At 33.9% G+C, this 25,215-nt stretch overlaps 1 protein-coding gene across 1 annotated transcript; it reads right to left on the reverse strand.

Annotated features, from left to right (window-relative positions):
* LOC125650615 (clathrin heavy chain 1-like) lies at positions 1–25,201 on the reverse strand. Its single transcript, XM_048879061.2, has 10 exons — positions 25,067–25,201; positions 24,848–24,929; positions 19,509–19,616; positions 17,409–17,511; positions 16,182–16,334; positions 12,322–12,440; positions 12,029–12,193; positions 8,894–9,010; positions 6,254–6,427; positions 1–2,895 (listed from the first exon to the last, which is right to left on the reverse strand). Exons 2-10 carry the CDS (start codon positions 24,902–24,904, stop codon positions 2,791–2,793), a joined length of 1,101 nt encoding a protein of 366 aa, XP_048735018.1. The 5' UTR covers positions 24,905–24,929; positions 25,067–25,201; the 3' UTR covers positions 1–2,790.
* Between the last annotated feature and the right edge of the window lie 14 nt (positions 25,202–25,215).

Below are 25,215 nucleotides of genomic sequence, written 5' to 3' on the forward strand. Positions count from 1 at the left end.
TTGACATTTTAATATTTATTCAGTGTAGTGAAAATACTATGCATTGAAGAAACAGTAACTAATTTTCTAAAACAAAATATTTCCAACAATCCTGATTAAGTACAAATAAAAGTTATACATTATATAAGTGCCAATATCTGAATGAATGACTTTAAAAAATATCTAATTTTTCTCAATTTAGAGATTTAATATTCAATGGAGAAAAAGAGATGTTTTGATCTGGATGTGTTTACAAACATATACTATCCTAGTACCAACAATCACAATTTGTCTCTTACTGTCTTTGTATGAAAAATTAGTCGAGGGGACTTTTTCATAAATCATTACATGTCTTTCCTTATTTTGATATGCATAGTTTATGATAAAACTTAAAGCATTTTGCAAGTTAGAAGCATGTAAATTCGATGTCAAGTTTCAAATGAGTTAATATCATAAGTAGGCTATATTGCACTTTCCCGTTTCTAATGTTTTTAGAGGACACAACCGAAATTCATAAAATCGTCATGACTACTAGGCCTAGTTCCTACATCTTGAAGTATGAAATAATTTTTTTTCTGAAACAATTCCATAAATATAAAGAAAAATTTACTTTTCAAGATAATTTAATGATGAGACTGACAATATTTTGGATTTCAATAAATTGTAAGTGCATGTAAACAGCGATAAGAGACGGTGGAAATGGAAGCACTCGTATGAAAGACTAGATTATTATCCATGATAAAAACTATCCACATAAAAACAACAACAATACAACATATGTAAAACGAGATTCTTACGATGAGTGAGTATACATCGTCTAAATTATGCAGCAGTTTAATAGCATAGGTTAAAGCTGATACACAGAATTCATTTCATAGTAATTATTGTAAACTAGGTTATACACCACAGTGTCGTAAATCCTATTCCTAACAAAATGCCATGGTTTTTGACAAGCAAATTTCCAATGAATTGAATGTTGCTGTCATTAAAAACAAAAACAGCAATAAATGATCATGATCACAGTATAATGTATCACGGGTATTTTCTGCGGTTTTCTATATTTTGCGGATAGGAAAAATCCACAAAATTTAACAATTGCAAAAAATATATCGATACGTACAGGTATAGACAGGGGCTTGTATAATGCAACCGCAGAAATTGGAAATGTACAATATAATTTGCTACCATTTACAGATCATATCACAAAATTTCTAACCACAGAAAATACCTGTTATATGGTATTCAAAAGTAAAAACATCAAAGCCCCTTTGCGGGAACTCCAATCCTTAATGTGTCATAGTTTCAATAAATCTACACTTCACAAGGATGCCTGTAAATATCCATGTGACAAATTGCATTTTTGTGACTCTTGATATAAAGATTTTATAATAAATTCCTATATATTTTTAGTACTTTTAAATTATAATTTTGTGGCCTTGGTGTACGTTTCAAGATTTAAAAAATTCAATTTTCAATTTATAATGAAAGTGTTGGCTCTATTATTCCAGTAGGTTTTAAGATTGGCCCTTCATTTAATGATCTTGAATCCATAGGATGCCTTTAAGCTAAGTTTGGTTGAAATTGGCCAAGTGATTTGAAGATGATGAAAATATGGTAAATTTGTGTCAAAGAGACATAGACACATAAAAAGAGAGACAGATATTGGGCAAAAGCTCCCTTGAGCCACTGGCTGAGATAAGCTAAAAGTGTGAGTTAAAAGTGCACCATACAAGAATACAATGTAAACAATAAATAATACAATAAATATGTGGAAACTCTACAGTAGTCAAATGTGATTATATGAAAAATAATCTAAAAGTGAATTGTCATTTGCACCGTGTATCATTTAAATTCAAAGCATTGTTACTTTTCATTGATTTGTGTCATTTTTAAAACTCAAATACTTCATTAAAGCAATACAAGCTGTAACTGACGGCATTTTTTCAATTATCCAATTATGAATCAATTAACTCCTATCAGTATAACTGATATAATCCCCAAGATCTAAAGAAAAATTCAACAAAATAAACAAGGAAATATTGTTTGAGAGCATACCTACAATGAGCGTTTCGTATAAACCGCCATTGCGTCGTATACAAGGATATGGGAACGATGATTGCCGAACATAATCGGGTTGCTGAGACCGACGTCATATACAAAGATGGAAACTGACGTGAGTAACTACACGTTTTATTTGTTTAAAATATTACATCGTTTCATGAATGACAAGAAGTACTGTAAGTGTAAGAAAGCAATAATTACACAAATGTGCAACTCAAATGAAATTTTGATAGTGAATTTTCTATAAAATTGGCAGGTAAAATTGTTTAGAAATCTGACACGTGCTCAGTGCCTCTCTTTTGCTTTTTTACCGAACTGGTGACCTCCGAGGTCAATGCACATCGGAGATTACGAGCAGGAATTACTGACAGGATGACAATGATTCATGAATCGACATTTTCTGCTGATTTGACGGGTTTATTGCTTCAAATTCCCTCTGTTTCTATTAAGTTGTATGTATTTAATCAAAAATATGTTAGATATTTGTTCTTTTCTTTTTCAATTTATTTACCGTCAGTTACAGCTTGTATTGCTTTAACATATGAGCATTGATTAATTCCATCAAACAATAAACAATTCCTCAATAACATAACAGTATAAACAATAGCATAAAATGTAATAAGTATTAAAACTGATGTAAATACGAACATGTACATAGAATATCTGTAAAACAACTTTGAGACTTGTTTAATGCCCTGTACATTGATAGTGGGACTGTCGACTATTAGTCAGCAGTCTATAGCACCTTTATCACTGGGTAATCGCCTTTTCTAGCCTGTCTGCTTGATTCACTGTCTTGGCTCGACCTCGGACATAGGCCACAAGATCATCCTTGTCAACATCTACACAAATTATCTACAAAATGATGGAAATAAAACTTGTATATATATATATATATATATATATATATATTAAATGTACATACAAAGGCAACAAGAGACCCATAAGCCTTCACTGTTACCTGAGTGACATGAAACAACTCTTCATTGGACAGCTCTATCAAACAAGGTTTTAAATTATTTCTAAAATATGAAATTGAATTGTTCTTAGCTTTTTAGGTAACCTATGCTGATGGCTCAAATAAGCTTTTCTGTTCAAGGCTTAATTGTTCCTTGTTTGTAATGGTAATCAGCATTAACTATTCACATAATTTACTCTTCCTGGGTGAAGGGGATTCGAGAATGTTGAAATGACCACATCCTCTTCAAAGGGAGATGATTGAGAATTACGGGTAATAAAACGTTGGATGTTACAATTTAAAAACCTTACCTCTTCAAAAGGGAGATAATTAAGATTTATGAAAAATTGAATGCAAATTTTGGAAAATCTTCTGAAGAACCACTTGGCCAACTTTTGGCACTAAGTATTTTTAGATGATATAAAATCTTTAAATATGAGCCAAGGTGACTCTGGTGAGCGATGTGGCCCTTTTAGATGACCACATCCTCTTCATCTAGATGCCTAAATGGTAACAATTCAATGGATACCCCAATCACAGAAGGGGTAAATCATTATCTCAGAATTGAAAATAATTGTGCTTATTCAGTTTTTCAATGTCCAAGATGTGTTTGTGAAACACTGATGCCCCAATATGGCAGCAAAGTAATTGTCATACCTAAAGAAAGGTCTTGTCACAAGAAATACTCATGTGAAATATGAAAGCCCTAGCACTATCCATTCAAAATTAAGACAAATGTTAAAGGTTTTCAAAAGTAGATCAAATCTCAAGGTAAAAAATTTTGGTACCAAATGAAAGGTCTTGTCACAAGGAATACACATGTGAACAAGAGGCCCAAGGGCCACATCGCTCACCTGAGTCACCTTGGCTCATATTTAAAGATTTTCCCTATATATTTGTATGCAAAACTTTGATCCCTCCTTGGGACCCCATCCTATCCCTGGGGGCCATGATTTTGACAAACTAAAGTCTGAAATATGTCAGAAAACTTTCATGTAAATATCAGCTTTTCTGGCTCAATGGTTCTTGTGAAAAAGATTTTTAAAGATTTATCCTTTATATTTAAATGCAAAACTTTGATCCCCTATTGTGGCCCCATCCAACCCCCTGGGGCCATGATTTTTACAAACTTGAATCTGCACTATGTCAGGAAGCTTTCATGAAAATTCCAGTTTTTCTGGCCCAATGGTTCTTGAGAAGAAGATTTTTAAATGACCCCACCCTATTTTTGCATTTTTGTGATTATCTCCTCTTTGCAAGGGACATGGCCCTTTATTTGAACAAACTTGAAAGTCCTTCACCCAAGGATGCTTTGTGGCAAGTTTGATTGAAATTGGCCCAGCGGTTCTTGAGAAGAAGTCGAAAATGTGAAAAGTTTACAACGCCGACGACGATGACAGACAACTTTTGATCAGAAAAGCTCACTTGAGCCTTTGGCGCAGGTGAGCTAAAAATGAAAGCCCTATCACTCTCTATCAAGTTATGACCAAGGTTAAAGTTTTTGTAGACAAACAGACAGAGAGACAGACAGCCCAAATACTATATTCCCTTATATCTCAGATTACACGGGTATAAATAATTACATGTACACACTGTTTAATATATTTTCGCTATATAATTACTGCTCCCTGATGCCTTAGTAACCAGTCCAGGGGGTCATAAGTTCCACTATTTTTTAAAGAAAAACTACATGCATAATTGTTAAGAGCATGAAAACCTTATCCAAGTTATGAAATTCTTGATCCCTGAGCCAGGGATTCAGGCTTTAAACAATCATAACCATACATATGATATTTTGTAACAAAGCACTAAAGAAAAGAGGTTGATTTTACTAAATGAAAGGTATCATCACTCTTCTACCTTTCTAGTTTTGTCCTAAAGCAGCGGTAAAGAATTTCAAAAATTTTGCAAAGGTTTACATGCTCTTCATAACTATGTATAAAGTATTTTATTCACAATACTTGGAAGTAAAGAAGACAATTTAGTGCATTTTCAAAATACCCATTTCGGCCCCACCCTAAAGCCTGAAGCCCTGATCAAAGGGTAGGGAATTTCACAATATTTTGGTAGACATCTACATGTTTTTCATAACCATGCATACAGTATTTCTTTATACAATACACAGAAGTAAACAAGAAGACATTTAAAGATTGAATCCCAGGGATCAATGATTTCATAATTTGGGTAGGGTTTCCATGCTCCTAACAATCATGCATACAGTTTTTCTTCACATTGTGCAGGGGTAAAGGAGATTTTTAAAAATCAATTAATTTTCACTATATCAGCCATAAAGCTCTGTCGTAGCATCAGAATCGGCCACAAATTTTACATGTTAGTAGAGGCATCCTTGTTCATCTTGACTTTTCACACAGTTTGTCACTGAGTAAAGCAGATTTTTAAAGATTGTATATTGTTAAGGTTTTGACCCCACCTTAGCGCAATATCCCTGGTAGAAGTTTCTCCTTTCTTTCTTATTGTGAACTCAGTTTGGTTGATGTCAAGTCAAGAAGAAGATATTAAAAGCATAACACATTTTCACTATATGAACCATAAAGCCCTGCCCTTGCACTAAAAACCCTGACCCCGGGCCATAAATTTCATAATTTAGTTAGCAACTCCTATGCTCATTATAACTATACACACAATTTGTCTGATTGAGTCTACGAGTAAAAGATCTGTAAAGATTGCAAATTATTTAAGGTCTTCACATACCCCACTCCTACCCCCTTTTAACACCAGACCCCCCCCCCCCCCCCCCTCAATGTAAAGCCCATGAATTTCACAATAATGGTCAAAGCTTCTGTCTTTATTATTACAATGTATTCTGTTTGGTTGTTTCCAGAAGTCAAGAAGATTTTTTAAGAAATAACACCTGAGCCACAAAGCCCACCCTAGCATCAGACCCCTGATCAATTTCACAATTCTTTTAGAGGCAATACTTGCTCATCATGACTAGACACAAAGTTTGTCTGCTAGATGTCCTTGAGTCATAGACTGCATTTTGTTTTTAAGGTTTTGACCCCTCAGGACCTGGTTCAATGGACATTATATTCACAACTTTTGCTCCCCTTCCCACATAGATGAAACATGGTCATGTACTTTTAGAGAAGATGTTGATTAAGTTGAACTAAATCCCCATTTTCAGTAAGTCACCTGAGTGACTTGTGTAACCTAAAGATACGTCCCCTTATGAAGGTTACAAATATATTAAAAACTATTTTCTTCCTTTGTCCTGATTCATTGCAACACTCTAACCTGACCATGGCGTGTGACTCCCAGAAGTCCCTGTGTAGCAGAGTTTAAGGTGGAGCAGAAAATGATACTGGTGGATATCCTGGTGGAACACAGACACACTGAACTCTCTAGGTCACAGAGGTACAAAAAGCCATACTTGGTGATCAAGAACAGCAACCCATTTTCTGGTGAAACCTGCATAGTACATACAAATTTAATTATCAAAGAAAATTCAAAACAGCAAGTCTGAATGCTGTGGAATAATTATATTTCATGGGGGCTCCATTTTCATAGAAACTACAATGAAATATAAGATTTATTTGATATTTAAATGTACAGAAACCATATCCATGACAGTACATCCCAGAAGAACTGTAAAATCCAATCCATCCACAAAAATTAATCCATATGAATTCAAATAATTTCAAAGTACAATAATAAGTGTAGAAATGAATATTAAAGAATGAAAAAATCTTTTTTAAAACATGTTAATCAGATGTGTTTAAACTCTATATAATCAATCAAAGTGGTATACTACAGCTTTTCAAATATTTCTTCTGCCTACCAATTTCTTCTTCAATTCTACCAACTTTTAAAAACTTGATAAAATCATGTTACTGTAGAGAAAATGGAAAGGACTGAGGCCAGGTCATGCCCTCACCTGCTTAAATCACCTTGTTGGAGGGGTGATAGAAAGAACTGAGGTCATGCCTTCACCTGCTAGTGAGCATGGGACCTTGATTCCCTTCTTTCCTCCTCAGGAGAGATGACCTAGTGGTCCAATTTGTTCGTAGTCATGTTTGTCTCAAAGATTAAGCCATGTATGCCAAAGTGCAAACTCTAGCACGGTGTGAGACCATGAATAACTCATTAAATCAAATAAAGTTCATTACATGGTACAATCTTACTTGGATTAATAGAATCTTCCATTAAAACGAGTGTGGGATAAGGAAATTCCACTGAGGGAACAAGATTCGCAGTCTAAGACAAGGCTTTGCCAAGTCCTAGACAGCGAATCTTGTTCCAAAGGTGGAATTTCCCTATCCCACATGAGAAAAATTATGAAAGATAATTTTTCTCACATTTTATTTTAGTGCATAAATTCAGAATCTCTTCAGAAAATCTAAAATTATCAAATCCTCCTTTCAACTTCCAACGTAAAAACTAACTAGACAGGCAGAAAGAGTGTATCCGTAAACTAAACAAGATTGCTACGCCTACCTATTTGTCACCTGCCACTGAAAAAAAGTTGAAGTACAAAAGTCCCATAGTTCCTGTAAAATTTGTAGAATTAAAATTGCAGTGTAATTTGATCAACTACATATTGTGCGTAACAATCCTGCAAAATTTGAACAAAGTGTAGTGTTCCTATGGTGTAGCAAGTACAAATTCAACAAAGCCCCATAACTCCTGTAAAACTTGTTGAATCAAAATGGTGGCCCAATATGATCAACTACATATGGTGACCAACAATCTTACAAAATTTGAACAAAATCTGTTAGGCAGTTTCCGAGGAGTTGCGTCCACAAAATTAAGTGTGACGGACACTTGGACATCGTTATTTCTATGTCCCCTTTTGTGTTGCGGCAGGGGACAAAACCCCAATTTTTGTCCACTAGAAAGCTATATCAAATTGAAATTTAAAGAAAACAATGCAAATTTTTTTTACTTCACTGTGTAATGTAAATCATAGAAAATATATGACGTCACAATCAATGATGTCGCAGCAGTGTGAGACAGAAAAATCTCACATGGGTAAAGCCGGTCTCACACAGATGATTATCTGAGAAAACTGTCCATGTGTTTTCTTTGTTAAGTACCTAACATGACTTCATTTTTAGGGTTATATTCCAAAAGGTCCATGACTTTCACATCTACTGTCAGGTGACTGGTAAAGGAATAATCATCACTTATGTACAACATCTTAGGTGCTGAGTAAAATTGAACCTTGGACCTCTGCAAAGCCCCTGACCACTACGCTACTGCAACCGATCTTAAACCTTGTAAACAAGGCTGAACTAATGAACACAAGAAAACACAAAGATACAAACAAAAGGCAGAGTTTAGGAAATCTGGTTTTTGCATGCAGGACATCTCGACAATTGTACTGGTCTCAACAATGAAATGTATTGTCACTTTCTCTCAGTTCAAAGTAAATTTTGGTGGGAAAATCTTTGGGTCAACACTTACTGCACAATTTCATAATGATTTTTAGGACACCAATATGTATGAGCTAACTCATATTTGCATTTTAACTCTTTTTTGTTGGATGGATATGTATGTATAGGTAATATTTTGAAAGTGTCTGTGTTTGTTTTCAATGCAATAAATGGGTACAAGAAAGTATGTTTATCATAACAAATTGATAAATGTTTCTTTTTTGTGTACATATTGCCTACTAACTGACCATTCATAAATTTGTTGGTATTACTGCAAAATAAGCAGTATTTTTCTTTACAGTTACAAATGGACATTTTGTAAAATGTGAAATTTTGTGCATGTGAATTTTGTCAGCTCAGAACTCACAATATGTGAATATAATGCTCCTGTTTACCTTGTTTTTGCACTCTAGTAATAATATCTCCACTGGAACTCTGTTGTGAGGGGGTAATAAACATTCCACAGAAAATCAATTAAATGAGAAGACAAATTCAGACTTACTTGAAGAGATATAGGGAAGTCATATCGGTCTGCATCATCAAAGAACTGAATGTGATCATAGTTGTTTCTCGGAGCGAAGTTACCAGTCTTATGCGGACCGAGTTCTATCACATGAACCTGTACAAGAGTATACAAGAATGTCAGTTTTACAACCAGTGGTAAAATATGTTAGAGATTACCTATTTCAAACAAGCAGCACTGAAATTCAAGCCTACGAATTCAAAACTTGTATACCTTTACTAGGCAATCTGAATTATTTTCCACAATATGCTAACTTTTAAGTTTTGCATAACAGTAATCTAACACGTAAAATTTCTTTGTTGAGTGTTTGGCATTAAGCATATAAAATTTGGTATGAAAAAAATCTGATTTTTATACATTTTGTTTACTGAACATTTTCACAGGGAGTTGAAGAAACACCTTGCAATGAATGAAATGTAATAATTTTTTTTTACTAAGGTAACACTTTTAACTGATAAGATATAAAGTTGCAAAGCAGTATTATATTAAAATCATTTGTAATGAAATTCTATGTATTGTGTCTCATAGACTTATTTATATTTGTAGACATTTAGAATTATAATAAGAAATTCAACACGAAGTACACATTATAAATTAGTTATTGGCCACTGTCGTCTAAATAAAGTACCATGAATTTAATTTTGATTCTTTAGAAAATATTTCTTAATAATTTTTCCTACATATTCCTATGAACAAACTTGAATATCTACATTTCAAGTTTTTGCCTTTGATATCTCTACAAATTGTAATGACAGCCATTTCCTTATGAATGTGCTGAAGTTGAAAAAAATGCACGTATGAATCTCAATAAATATGTCAGACAGAAATAAAAAAATCATTTTTGAAAATACATAAGGGTACAACAATGCTTCATGCCAGCATACTTTTCATGAAGTAAACCATGCAGTGGAATATATTTCTTAAATGTACATTATATGCCAAAGAAAGTATGGTAATTTGACAAATTGGATGCTTGTTGTTCTTAAGAACAGTTTTTAAGAATTCTATTTTCTTCCCTTGTAAGGAGGCAATAACCTTCATTTCCTTTTAAATAACCTTAAATCCCCTTTACCCCAGAGTGCTTTGTGGCAAGTTTGGTTGAAATTGACTTCATCGTTTCAGAGAAGTCAAAAATGTGAAAAGTATACCACAACAATGACAACGAGGCAATGACTAAACAATTTAAATCAGAAAAGCTCTTTTTAGCTTTGGGCCAAAGTACGCTTGATATCATGAATATACTGCATCTTTTGTGGTAAAATCAATTTGCAGTAAATGCTATTAGATAAATTATTGAAACAGACAACGCTTTGATTATATGCATAAGAAAGAAATGCAGTGGTTTTAAAGCACATGAAACACAGTCTGTGTTGCTGAGTCCTCCTCTGTGCTATGCATGATTACATCTGGCCATTGCCAATCTTGTTGCATACCTTAGTAATTCAAACACAGTATTAAGTCTTCCCCGGAAGACAAGTGTCGCCTGCTAGTTCATTCTATATGTAATATATCACGTATAATGTTGAAAAAGTAAATTATTCAAATGGTTTTTGTCAGTTTAATACTCCTTTTAAAGGTTTTGAGAATTACTAAACATTCTTTAACGATAACTTAATTGAAATTGAAAGATGAGACATTATTATGCAATAAAATTTGTGGGAGAATCTGTTTGAAATTAAGACATTTATTAAATGTAGACTGAATGAAAACATATGTTTGAAAATATGTATCAACCTGTTACTGTGCTCTTCAAGACAATGGTAATAACCATAAGTAATTATCTGTTGGGTTTACTGTTTAGTCTTGTTGTCTTTTTATATATCCAATTTACTGTTTCTCAAGAGAAATCATAATTAGTGCTGTTCTGAAATCACATATACTGTCCTTCAGTATGGGAATTACAAATACTGTCCTTTTGTACATAAAAATACTGTCCTTCAGTTAATCATAAAATAAAATCTTCAGCAAAAAATTTTTTTGCTGAAAAAAATTCTAAGTCCCGGCAAACAGGAAGTTGATAAGCGACAGATTTGAAAATGTCTTACACAATACAGTTGGCCACACTGATGCTCTGTGCCAAATATCAGGGAGTTGCCCCATGTGGTTCTTGAGAAAACTGTGACAGAATTTTTTTTGCTGTAAAAAATTCTAAGTCCCGGCAAACAGGAAGTTGATAAGCGACAGATTCGAAAATGTCTTACACAATACAGTTGGCCACACTGATGCTCTGTGCCAAATATCAGGGAGTTGCCCCATGTGGTTCTTGAGAAAACTGTGACAGAAATTTTTTTGCTGTAAAAAATTCTAAGTCCCGGCAAACAGGAAGTTGATAAGCGACAGATTCGAAAATGTCTTACACAATACAGTTGGCCACAGTGATGCTCTGTGCCAAATATCAGGGAGTTGCCCCAAGTGGTTCTTGAGAAAACTGTGACAGAAATTTTTTGTGACAACGACGACGCCAGACGACGACGGATAGTGATCCCTATATGTCGCCACTGCGTGTAACGCAGGCGACACAATAATCAGTAGCACAACTAATTGATGGTCAGAGTAACCCTGAAACCTGCCATGACGTACCAAATACTTGTGAACAGAACTACACGTATTGACTTTGAACCTGCTTTGTTTAGCATCATTAAGTTTCAGCTTCCAAAGGCATTTTCCAAAGTGTTACACAGAATATCTGTCAATGAGCATTTTTCTCATCTTCTGTGATTTCATTTATCATCATTAGGTTCACTCTTTTAAGAGCACAATGATTGACAGAAAATACAACATCAGTGTCCCACATTCCAATTTTGAGAGGTTTTATACCCAGAAGATTGCATAGCCAAAACTTGATCCAGTGATTAAGAAAAACACAAATTTTTTGACTGCCCTATATATTCATTTAAGCATTGCCCTTAAAACCTAACAAAATCAATTTACATTTGGATCTGAAATTTGTGTTACCCATGATTTATTTTGGAAAGGGTACAAATATATGCCCAATTTGGTGGTGATCTGACTTTGGAAAGAGCAAAAAAAGTGTTTAGTGTGTACATCCTTTTCAAACTGACCTTATAAATATCTTTCAAAATATGCAACTAAAGTAGACTGACAGAGCTGTACCTTTCCATGATCCTGTGCATCCCTAGCTCCCACACAAAGGATTGTAGAGGGTGCTGCATTGTCTGAGTACTGATAACTGCCAAAGCTGACGACATGGGCACCAATGCACTGCGTGATGTCTTCATCCACACTGTATAGTTGTGTGGTCCCTGTTATCTTTTCATCCTGCAACAGGAATCAAATGTCGGTGTACACAAGAGAAATACACTACTGAATTGTAAAAAACTCCCCCAAACCCTGCTCTGATATGATAAATATTCATGCTGCTGATAAAATTTCTAATGAAGCTTTACCTCAGGCATCAAGCCAGTAATTGCTAACCACTTCAGACTTGCATCTGCTTTGTAACTGACTATTTCACTGAATGTCAAGCGATTGTGCCTCATAAACATTTTCTCAGGTGGACTGTCATCTGTAAATAGAAAATGTTTAATGATCCATCATGAAATTTACAAGTTTGGTAGAGGCATTCCTGCTCTACATCACTATGCATTTAGTTTTTCTAAGAAAAATGCAGTTGTAGAGAAGATCTTTGAAAATTGGTAAATTTTTGGCAGTTTTTGCCCTGCCCCTAAGGTCCCAGGGGATCAGGAATCCTGAAATTTACAATGTCCCCCTTGTCCCAAAGATGCTTATACCAAATTTGAAAAGAATTACAAGAGGCCCATGGGCCTAGAATTGCTCTTCTGATACATTGTAGAACAGGCAAAAATTCTCACTAACCAAGATTCATCAATTAACAAAGTTTGATGATGTTAAGTCAAATAATACCTGAAAATTTAAATGTAACTGTCCAAAAGTAGGTCACGGTGACCTACTTTTGGTCGACACACTTAAGACTCAAGATGCATCAACTGACAAGTCAAATAATATTCAAATATAGCCGTCAAATTCCAAAAGAAGGCCACAGTGACCTACTTTTTGGTCGACACACTCCAAAGACGCAAGATGCATCAACTAACAAAGTTTGATAATTGAAGTCAAATAGTATCTGAAATATTCAGATATAAACGTCAAATTCCAAAAGTAGGTCACAGTGACCTACTTTTTGGTGGACAGACTCTGAAGACTCAAGACCCATCAACTGACAAAGTTTGATGATTGTAAGTCAAATAATATCTGAAATATTCAAATATAGCCGTCAAAATCAAAAAGTAGGTCACGGTGACCTACTTTTTGGTCAACAAAATAAAAATTAAAAAAAAAGGTCACGGTGACCTACTTTTTAGTCAACACACTCTAAAGACTCAACATGCATCAACTGACAAAGTTTGATAATTGTAAGTCAAATAGTATCTGAATATTAAAATATAGTCGTCAAATTCCAAAAGTAGGTCACGGTGACCTACTTTTTGGTCAACAAACTATGAAGACTCAAGATGCATCAACTGACAAAGTTTGATGATCCTAGCTTTCATAGTGTCCAAAATATGCATCTAAAATTGAAAATGTGAAATTTGAATGTCTGCAAAATTCAAAAAGTAAGTCACTGTGACCTACTTTTTTAAAAATAAATATGTTTCGAGGCCTCTAGACGCATCAACTTACAAGGTTTGATGATTCTAAACCTCTCAGTATCTGAAATAAAATTCATAAATGATTAGCCATAAAATTCAGAAAGTAGGTCATGGTGACATACTTTTCACATAAAGCAGTTCAAGGTTTAATGATCCATCAACTGTCAACTTTTGATGATCATAGGCTCAAAGGTGTCCAAGATATGCATCAAAATCCATTTAATAATAATTACCTGCGAAATTCAAAAAGTAGGTCACCATGACCTACTTTTGAAACAACATGATATTAGGTCCTAAGATGCATCAACTGACAAAATTTGATGATCCTAGTCCTTATACTAAGCAAAATATCTAAGTTTTAACAAAACAAAATTTAAGGTCAACTTTGAAGTGACCTTGAGACCACACCCTTTGCCCCAGGATGATGCCTTGAAAATGTTTTTTATCTACAACCTATCCTCATCCTTATGCATAAGTTTGGTGATAATTTGCCCAGTGGTTCTTGAGAAGATTTTTTAGCAACCATTACTTTTGTTTGCATTTTCCTAATTATCTCCCCTTGTTAAAGGGTCACAACCCTAGTTTTAGTACAAATGAAAGCCCTTGGGCCAAGGATACCCTGTGACAAATTTGACAAAAATTGGCAAAGGGGTTCTTGAGATATAGCCCTTTTTCCAAAAAGTTGACACACACCGCACACCAGACATATGGCCATATGATTAGCTCTTTGAGCCTTCGGCTCAGAAGAGCTAAAAATGGTAGTTATCAAGAAGTTAAAAATGTTCTATTGTTAACGTATGACAGATGCAGACCAATTGCAATACCTAAAGATGTAGGAGAAATGTCTGTCAGTTAGGAAAGAGTGGGAATGGGATTGGGGTTGGGTTACATAAAGTTCTGTCGTATGTTGCTACTGTCCAGACATTAGGTAAGAATCCCCAAACAGAGGGGAGTGTAAGATGAAGTAACAGTTGATGAAGGTGCTGAAACCTCTGGCAGAAATCCATAAAATAACTGTATATCAAGTAGGGAGTTAGTCAAAACGTAATTAAGACCAGATATATACCATTACAAAAATATGAAACATCATATAGAACTCAAAATACAAAAACAATATATTCATCATGCTAGAACATCATTATAAGAGGTCTATTAAAAGTTTACATTCATGTCCACATACTAAAGGCATTAGAAAACAATCAATTATATTTACTCGGCCTTAGGTGGCGATCTAGCACAATTATGAGTGTGCCTTTTTTAACTTAGACTAAAACCAGATCTGGATGAATAGGTTTTTTTCTTTTGTTACCCTGAATTGATTCTTTACTTAACTCCAAGGTCAAGGCCACAAGGTTACCAAAGAAAAGGTCTCATTACAAGGAATGTGCAAATGAAATATGAGAGCCCTATCACTCATCATTCAAAAGTTATGAGCAAGGCTAAAGTTTTGGACAGACATAGAGGGGCAAAACAATATGTCCCCAACAATAGTCACGGGGGAATAGAAAAAACCTGCATTTGTATTTGATTTAGTGTGGTCCTGCTACATTTTACACCATTTAAATTGTACATCGACTATAAATGTTTGACTACACATAAGCCACTGTGGATTACAGTTCCTTTTAAAACAGTTCTAATGCATTAACACTTAAGGTAGGTCCTTAGTCCTGGATTTTTGGGGTTTAGGTAGCATTTTTTTGTTTGGAATCAATAAATTAACATTCAGTGTAATGAAAAAAGGCAAAACAGTAAAGGGTTTCCATATTAATTTTCATTACATACACCACTAAAGTCATATACCCTGATGTAGATTTTTATGAAATTCATTGGAAACAGTTATTTGTTATTATTTTAATATAAAAACAACAAAATGTTTTTTGAATTGCATTTATTTATCAAGAAACATGTCAATAACTAAAACACATGTCATTTTCAATATGTTCAAGTTTTAGAATAATATGTGGAAAATTATTGAATTAGCGTTATTCCCCAAAATGTTAAAAACAAACAGATGTGGACACATTTTCCTTATAGCATGGTTTACATATCATTTTTTCTGTTTATATTAGTAGAGTTACATCTGTTATAGTTATTCATGGGAAAAAATCCATACCTTTCCTTAATAATTTCAAATCTATAGCTTCCAGATTATGTATACCCCCATCAAAAACTGAAGTCTGGCACCATACAGCTGAGCTATTTAAATCACTCGGTATTAAAATTGTATGTAATTTCATGAAATGACACAGATAATGATTTCTTATCACCTTGGTAAACTGTTTGTCAAAAATAAAGGAAATCTATCGCATTATGGACTTGATAAATAATTGAATGAAAACAGAGTTAGTGTCCTTGGATTCAATATTTTGAAACATATCATTGACTATTCAAATATAACTAAGAAGTTTGAAATATTTTATGGCTAACAAGATTTTTTACAATAACTATTGAAAAAGATTCCAACAAAATTTGTTCCTATCATTAAATTATTGACTTTGCAAAATCCTATGACGTCACACGAGTGTGGAACTACGTTAACTGAAAGATATGAGACATTTGAAGAGACCATCAATAAAATTTTAATGTATCCAGTATTTTTTCTAAAAATCTCCTTTATTAATGAACAACAAATGTACCTTGCCAAAGGTCCCAGTGGTATATGAAATTCTCTGTAACCATAGCAATGATGTCGGAGTTCAACCATGTCCAGAAGGCAATAGGCTCATGTATTCTGGATTTACTAATCATAGCTTTGGTCTCAAAGTTATACACCTCCAGCTTCTGGCCACCTGTTGTTTGCATAGAGAAAAGGAGAGCTATATAGTATAATCCTGAGGTTTTGAGATTGAAGACAGACACCTGACATTCTTTTAAGATGTGTAACAAATATATTTAACATTTCCCACTTGTTTCATTCATGAAATCTTTGAATTTTATCATATACATGTATATTTAGCATAAAAAATGTCATCAATGTTCAAATGTCCTGTCCTTTTTGTACAATGTTTCACTATATTTCATTAAGGATAGGCAGGGCAGTGGCATGGAAAAAATGAATACCCTTTTAATAATATTTCAGTATCTTTTCAGATTTTGTGGTTTAGACAATTTGATAATATGATATTTACAAAAAATAAATCAACAACCCCCCCCCCCAAAAAAAACCCCCAAAATTACCAAACCACAACTCATTTCACTATTGTTACTGATGCATCTATCTGATTTTATGGGGGGGATTCAATGATAATTCTTTTAAAACACATTAAAATATTTTTTATGGATTTAATATGACATGGGAATATGAAATACTCAAGTTTACCTCAATTCTAAACCAGGGCGCCACTTAACTTTGTGCACTTGCACTACTACAACTGCTTTTTATCATCATATATAATTATAAAGAACCTACAATGCTATCAATATTCAAAAATTGCACAAATTTCTTGAAAAATATTTCATCAAATTTGAAGGATATTTGGTGAAGAAATTCAAGAAAAATAGAGAAAAAAATTGTATCTTTGCAATTTTCTATTTTGTTCGGGTTAAAGAGTCTTAACTTAATTATCACTGTGACATCACAATGTACCTAACAGCTATAATGTCACAGCCTACTACGAGATGTAATGTAGTTTGACAGATCATTACATCATAATTAGTGTAGTGACAACAGGCACTATTATGATGTGGACTGTCACATGATCAATGTCCTGCCTATCAACTTACATATGCTACAATACTATTTCATGAAATTTGTACATAATATATTAAAGGAAATAAAAACTAGTTTCATGTTAGAAGAAGAAATACAATAACAGGACACAAGATATTAGACACACACATTTGAAATGTTTATTCAAACTTACATTTGACTGCTATGATTGGTTGAGATGGGTTGACCTGCACCGAGTCTGCTTCAATTGGTTCTGAGTATTTGATACTGCCATCTACTGGATTTAAAACAGTCAACTGAAAAGTTGTAACAAATACAATATTAGTAATGGTGACATTTGATAAATACACTGCATGGAATTTTAGAAGTGTTCCGTAGAAATGAAAACAAAATACAAGTTCTCACAAATTCAGGGTGAGGCACTGTGGTTTCATTAATACATGTATTTGAGGATCAGTGTGGAAAGCTTCTGTATGACAATAACTGTACTTCATTAAGAATTACACTTTGTGATCACTCTTACATGGTCTGGCACAGCCATGATAACATTAAAATTGGTGTTCAACAAAAAAATAAGTACATTTTAATTACAGAATCTGACAATCAGAAAACTCTAACCCCTAACCCGCCCCATTCAAAGAAGACATAAAGAGCTATCTATCAACTTGTAATAAATACATAGTTTGACTTCTCCATCATGAGAGTCAGTGCATCTTTGAAAAAAAAAATTATCCCTTGCCACAGTATGTAAATTTCTATAGATTCTAACAATTCTGGAGTAACACTAAACTATATATAATCAATATCATAACTTACAATACGTTCATCTTAGACTCTAGCTACACTGTGTGTGTGACATTAATATCATAACTTACAATACGTTTATCTTAGACTCTAGCTACACTGTGTAACATCAATATCATAACTTACAATACGTTTATCTCAGACTCTAGCTACACTGTGTAACATCAATATCATAACTTACAATACGTTCATCTCAGACTCTAGCTACACTGTGTGTGTGTAACATCAATATCATAACTTACAATACGTTCATCTCAGACTCTAGCTACACTGTGTAACATCAATATCATAACTTACAATACGTTCATCTCAGACTCTAGCTACACTGTATGTGTGTAACATCAATATCATAACTTACAATACGTTCATCTCAGACTCTAGCTACACTGTGTAACATCAATATCATAACTTACAATACGTTCATCTCAGACTCTAGCTACACTGTGTAACATCAATATCATAACTTACAATACGTTCATCTCAGACTCTAGCTACACTGTGTGTGTGTAACATCAATATCATAACTTACAATACGTTCATCTCAGACTCTAGCTACACTGTATGTGTGTAACATCAATATCATAACTTACAATACGTTCATCTCAGACTCTAGCTACACTGTGTGTGTGTAACATCAATATCATAACTTACAATACGTTCATCTCAGACTCTAGCTACACTGTGTAACATCAATATCATAACTTACAATACGTTCATCTCAGACTCTAGCTACACTGTGTGTGTGTAACATCAATATCATAACTTACAATACGTTCATCTCAGACTCTAGCTACACTGTGTGACATCAATATCATAACTTACAATACGTTCATCTCAGACTCTAGCTACACTGTGTGACATCAATATCATAACTTACAATACGTTCATCTCAGACTCTAGCTACACTGTGTGACATCAATATCATAACTTACAATACGTTCATCTCAGACTCTAGCTACACTGTGTAACATCAATATCATAACTTACAATACGTTCATCTCAGACTCTATCCACACTGTGTGACATCAATATCATAACTTACAATACGTTCATCTTAGACTCTAGCTACACTGTGTAACATCAATATCATAACTTACAATACGTTCATCTCAGACTCTAGCTACACTGTGTAACATCAATATCATAACTTACAATACGTTCATCTCAGACTCTAGCTACACTGTGTAACATCAATATCATAACTTACAATACGTTAATCTCAGACTCTAGCCACACTGTGTGACATCAATATCATAACTTACAATACGTTCATCTTAGACTCTAGCTACACTGTGTTTTTGTTGTACATGTAAACATGCATATCAAGCAAGTTACTCAATCTACTGTTATCAATAAAAATGGCTAGGATTTGTCCTATTAAGACAAATTGTCTCTGGAATTTCTTCTTTCTGTAGACTAAAGAAATTCACTGACATGAATGTTTATCAGTCTACTGTTAATTCCGCACACTTCACAATGTCAAACTTACCTGAGATTTCTCACCATTTGTGTTATGTCTTACTGCCATCCATTTATCTGTTGTCAAGGCAACACGAGACCAGGTCACATACTCAAGAGAAATTCCCAAATCTGACAACTAAAATTATCAACATTAATTAGTCAACAGTGTAAAGTTATTTTTTTCTGGATTTTTACTGCCCAGTTTCACTTCATCTCATAAACTGAATGTTTAGGTTGGAAGACATAAGATATAGTCAGAGAACGACGGTTATGTACTGTTGTGAGCTAAATGATGTAGAGGATGAGTTTCACTGTATTTTAAAATGCCCTCTATATGATGACGTGAGAAAAAATATGTTAAGCAATTTTATTATACAAAACCAAGTGTAAATTACTTCGTGTCAAAAATACTAGAGAACTGATTAATTTTGGAAAATTTCTGCAATATGCAACAAAACTAAGAAATTCTCATATGATGTGATATTATTTGTTTAATTCAAATTGTGTATGGTTGTAGTCTATTCATTCTCCACTATGTCGATTTTTGTTTGTATATGTATAAATAATTGTATTTATGTATATATAATGAGCCTGTGGCCCACGGAAATAAAGAATCAGAAACAATCAGATCAAGGTTCAGCCATCTGTCAAACAAGCTCCATTTGGTTGAGAGGTGAGGAGACCAAGGGCATCGTTTACCGGAGCTAGATGTTTTGACAACAAAAGAACTGGTATTCTTAGAACATGGAATGGCGAGAATTACGCATTAATTGTGCATAAAGATTAGCATCCCTCCAGACTCTAAGCACTCCAGATAAATAACACCTATGCTGAATAGACCATGTCTACTTTTCATGTAACCGTTTGTTGAAAGAAATTGGGGCTCTAACCTCAAATTGTACCCTGATTACCCAGAAACAAAAATATTGGTTTGAGTTTGGCTGGATTTTTATATTTGTATGGTGATGATTATGATCTTTGCCATTAACTTATCAACAATAACAATTAAGCAATACTATGGCTATTGTATCTTTTTAAGACACTGTGTTCATACAATGGATTATATGAACGAGACTGTAATGAAAATTTGTCGATCTTGATATTTCTTGCATTTGAAATATAGTTCCTTGAACTTTTTTTGAGGGTTATCTATTTTTTCAGCAAGAAGTTTTCAGTTCTTCCTGTATCTTATTGAAACTGTCCTGCTTCCCTGTCATATGCTTTTTTAAGTTACCGATGAAATAAAAGTCCCCATGTGCTGATCTCGATTTTGGATGATGGCCGAATACAGAAATATTTGGTAATATATTAAATATTGTAATATTGTCTAATACATTTTAGAAATCAGTATTTTTTATTTTGATACTCAAATACATCTCCATCACTTAGTTAATCAAAACTTTCCCTGGATCTAATAATACAAGGCTACCACTATTCAATCTACTTTTAGAGCAACAGTTTTCCTTGGTACATCGTCAAGATCGAATCACTGTTCCTCCCATGACCCAAGTAATATGGCAGAGTAGTTTGTATATGTTAAAAGCTTTGAAAAGAACTAGTTTTGTTTTTTTTAATTTTGTTTAAAGCTTTTAATTTTGTTAAGTTGATCAACATGTTATTTTCTGTGTTGATTTAAATTTTGTGTTGTTTCACCAGTGATTAGGAGTATGTACTATATTTTGACATGTAAATTCAATTTGGGGGCTGTGTGGTCGACATCCAGCTTGAACACAATGACAATACCTGGTAAATAGCTCTTTGAGCAATTAGCCCGAATAAAAATGACAAAGTTCAGAGAACATTTAGTGAAATCATAAAATATCAATTTTCTTTCTTTAAAAACCTAAGGTGTCTTGTTAGTAACGACATTTATGAATTCCACAATTTGGTAGTAGTCTTCATGACCATACATATATCATTTTGTTACAATGCACCAAAGTAAAGATGATGACTTCACTATGTTCACTAGATAAAATATTAAAATATCTATTTAGCTCTGCCCTAGAGTCTGAAGCCCTGACATAGACTGGGGTAGGGAATTTGAATTTTTTTCATAATTCTGGTAGAGGGCTATATCATCTTTATAACCATGCATAACATATGCCTAGTTCAATCATTGACCATGGTTGTTGTCTAGTTGACTTCTGACACTTTGAAGCATGCATGATTGGCTTGCTCTGGACCTTCAGTGTGCATGTCTGGATACTAAATTTCAACATTCTGTAAGCATGGGTTGGTGTATGGAAGACATGCACAGTGGAACCCCTTCCGTTTTGACCAAAGACAGTTCAATCATACTTTGGTTTATCTCTCATGATCGAACACATAATTCACAGAAGTAAACAAGACAGTTTTAAAGATTAAATGTATTTACACTATAATTCAGGTATTTTGGGTTACATCTTCATGGTTGGATGAAAAATGACGGGTGTTTTCGTCCTGATTACCTATTTGCACCGAGTGGATTCGCCCTAAGTGGTTTCGTCCCTATTTCAGTGCAGGTAACATAAGGTAGAAGATTGGGTTATAGTCGAGTGGTTTCGCCCCGATATACTAGTCGAGTGGTTTTGCCCCTATTTACCTCTGCAGAATCTAGTTACAACAGCTAAGTACTAATAGGTGCACGTCAAATCATGGAACTTGTAAAATAAAGATTTTTTTCTAGATTGACATAATCCAAGTTTTTGTATGCGTTCTTTACAATGTTATCAATGTTGTTGGACGACCCAAGTTGGTAGTTTTCACTGCAGCTATCACTATTTTAAAAATTCACAAATCGTTCACTGTTGTTTGATATAAAGCTATAAAATTACATGAATTTAGATGAACAAATTCAACTAAAATTCACATCAAAATATTAGAAAGTGCAGTGATGACTTTTATGATAAATCAATTCTACATATCTTGTGAATATACATGTATTTCATAATATCATAATGATAACTCTTACAGTTTCAATTATATATATAAATTTTCATTAAAAAAATTTCTATGCGAATTTTTTTTCGTAAATAGTCGTATAATTGAGCTTAGCTATAGATGATAACTAAGAATAGTTGAATTCTTCATTTTGTGATTTATATAAATATCTAAGATTGGATAAAATCACCCAATAAACACACTAATTTTATTTACATAATGCTAATTCTGTCGCACATGATAAATTTTACTTACGGATTTTCCAAAATGAATGCAACTTGCCGTGACAAAAATTGTTGGTATAATGATAAAAATGAACATATACCTTGGATGTCGGTAAATTAATACATGTATATAGCATTCATTAATTTCAATCAAATTGCTCATCGTTAAAGGAGAGTATGCACCGAACAATCGTCCCGACCACTGTTGTTGTACTCAATTGGAGGGAAACCACTCAGGACGAATCCACTTAGAGCGAACAGGTAAAGGTGCGAATCCGCTTGGTGCGAATAGGTAATCGGGACAAAACCATCATCATTCAAAAATGGACATGTACTTTCAGAGAAGAAGTTGATTATGTTCAAATGTTAATGCATGACAGGCAACAGACGACAATGGACAACCACTGATCACAATAGGACTCAAATACCGAGAAGCAAATCAGTTTCATCTGCTTACATTATGGGCAAATATATTTGAACACTATACACAATAGTTTATTATTGTGGTGGTCAGACGGGTTCAATTGCCAGTACCAGATAGTTCAATTGGTATGTAGCACCAGATAGAAATTCAGGGCATAAGTTCGAATTCTGGTCTGGTCACAGGACCTTGTCACGAAATTTTTGTTTTATAAAAATTGGACATTGTCTATTCTATATTTACACGTGTAAATAGAGAATAGACAATGTCCAATTTTAATAAGACAAAAATTTCGTGTAAAGATAGAACAGACAATGTTGAATGTTAATAAGACGAATATTTCGTGACGAGCCCCTGTGGTCTGGTCCGTAGCATTTTCTCCCTTCCCATTACAATAATTAATAGCCAGCGCAGTGAGCCAGTGCAACTGCGAGCTTTAATGACTAGAGCACGGGAAATAATCCGAGCTAAATCTAAACCTCTAACAAGGAAATTTTTTTGACGCCAATCCCAGAAGTCCCTTGTCAAAAATGGCAGAGATCTCGCAAAGTCACACCTTGGAATATGATTGTGAACTTACGTGGATTATCATCCTAATCTTGTGGCCTCCTAGCTCCAAAATTCAGTGCACCATTAGGCAAAATGTTTAACGAAGTGCAATGTTTAAGAAAGGCAGGCTAAGATGATGTGTGACGTCATGTCTACATTTTGACGTACGTCATAATAAGACTGACAGTGGTGGATCTAAATACATACTTGTTATTTCCATTTGTATAGACATGTACATAATATGGCATTGAATACAAATTGTGTATAATCGACTGCAAACCACAAATCTGATTAAAATACTAAATTCTCAATGGGAATTTATTATTCTAACAAGACAAAAGGTTAAATTGTTAGAATATGGGAGGGAACACAGCTATTTAAAAAATTACAAAATATCTATGGAATTCGGTCGGATGGAAAACATTTTTTTTTCGCAACTAAAAATAATAAGTGCTTGAATCCATTTCCTTTTAATTAACATGTCCGGTAATGCAAACCACAATGACCCCCCCTCCCCCCTCCATCCCTCATGATAACCAACCATGCCACTTGCTATTAACGACTGAAAAATCATTAATTAATTCTAGTTTTGTGAAGATTCCTTACAACAACAGTGGAGAGGGGCTTAAATATGTTGCAATTTTATTCAATAATTATATGTGAATGCTGAAATATTTCATCATTGTGTACAACTAGGATTATGTACACTGTACAATAATATTAAAAAAATTGTTCGAATTTTCTCTTTTGGAACATACCATTGCTACAAGGGGATTATCATATGAATTTCATTTGTTTAAAAATTAGATAGGAGCGCATGGTGGTGGGTGGGGGTGATCCGCGCATATATGTACATGCCCAATAGTTGAATTTATTGATTTATTTAAATTTATCATTATATTGAAATGCGTTTTATGTTCCAAGGCATTGCTGTTTACACAGTTTTACAAACTTGAAAGGTTTGGGCATTTTTATCATACAATTACACTGTAGTAACTTTAAAAAATGAGAGTAGAAGAAAGGAAAGTAAATGCAGTCGACTGCTGAGAGCATACAGTTCAGAACATTTCGCACGTCACAGTGAAGGCAACAGAAATGAAATGCATATATAGCTTAAAAGTATTTCAATAGCATTAATATAGGCCTATACATCTTTTAATGATTTTTAATATAAAACCCTGGGAGAAATCTGAACATGAAGCTGAGCTCGCTCAAACGGTAGCACTGTCAACATAATAGATATGGCTACTCTACCTTAAGAATTTGTTGCGTGGATATTGGAGGCTTCGGCTCAGGTTTTTCTTCTTCCATTGTTGGTTTGATTGACTTCAGGCATCTACAATTTAATTAAAATGCATACGACGATACATACTATAGTACTATAAACATGATAAACTGTCAGATCAAGTAGCAGGCCTATCATTATCTGACAAACACTCAAGAGCTTGTAGTTTGACGTGGGATTTAACACACCATCTTCCTATCATCTATTTTTGCATATCCTCTCAGCCCAGCCTTATTTCCGATCCAATGTAAACCTCAGATTATCATGGTTCAACGTCAACTCATCTTCATCATTGGAACTCTTCTGTATTGAAGATAGAATGAGACTTACACAAGTA

This window comes from Ostrea edulis, chromosome 1 (genome assembly GCF_947568905.1).
Source record: "Ostrea edulis chromosome 1, xbOstEdul1.1, whole genome shotgun sequence".
Lineage (NCBI taxonomy): Eukaryota > Metazoa > Mollusca > Bivalvia > Ostreida > Ostreidae > Ostrea > Ostrea edulis.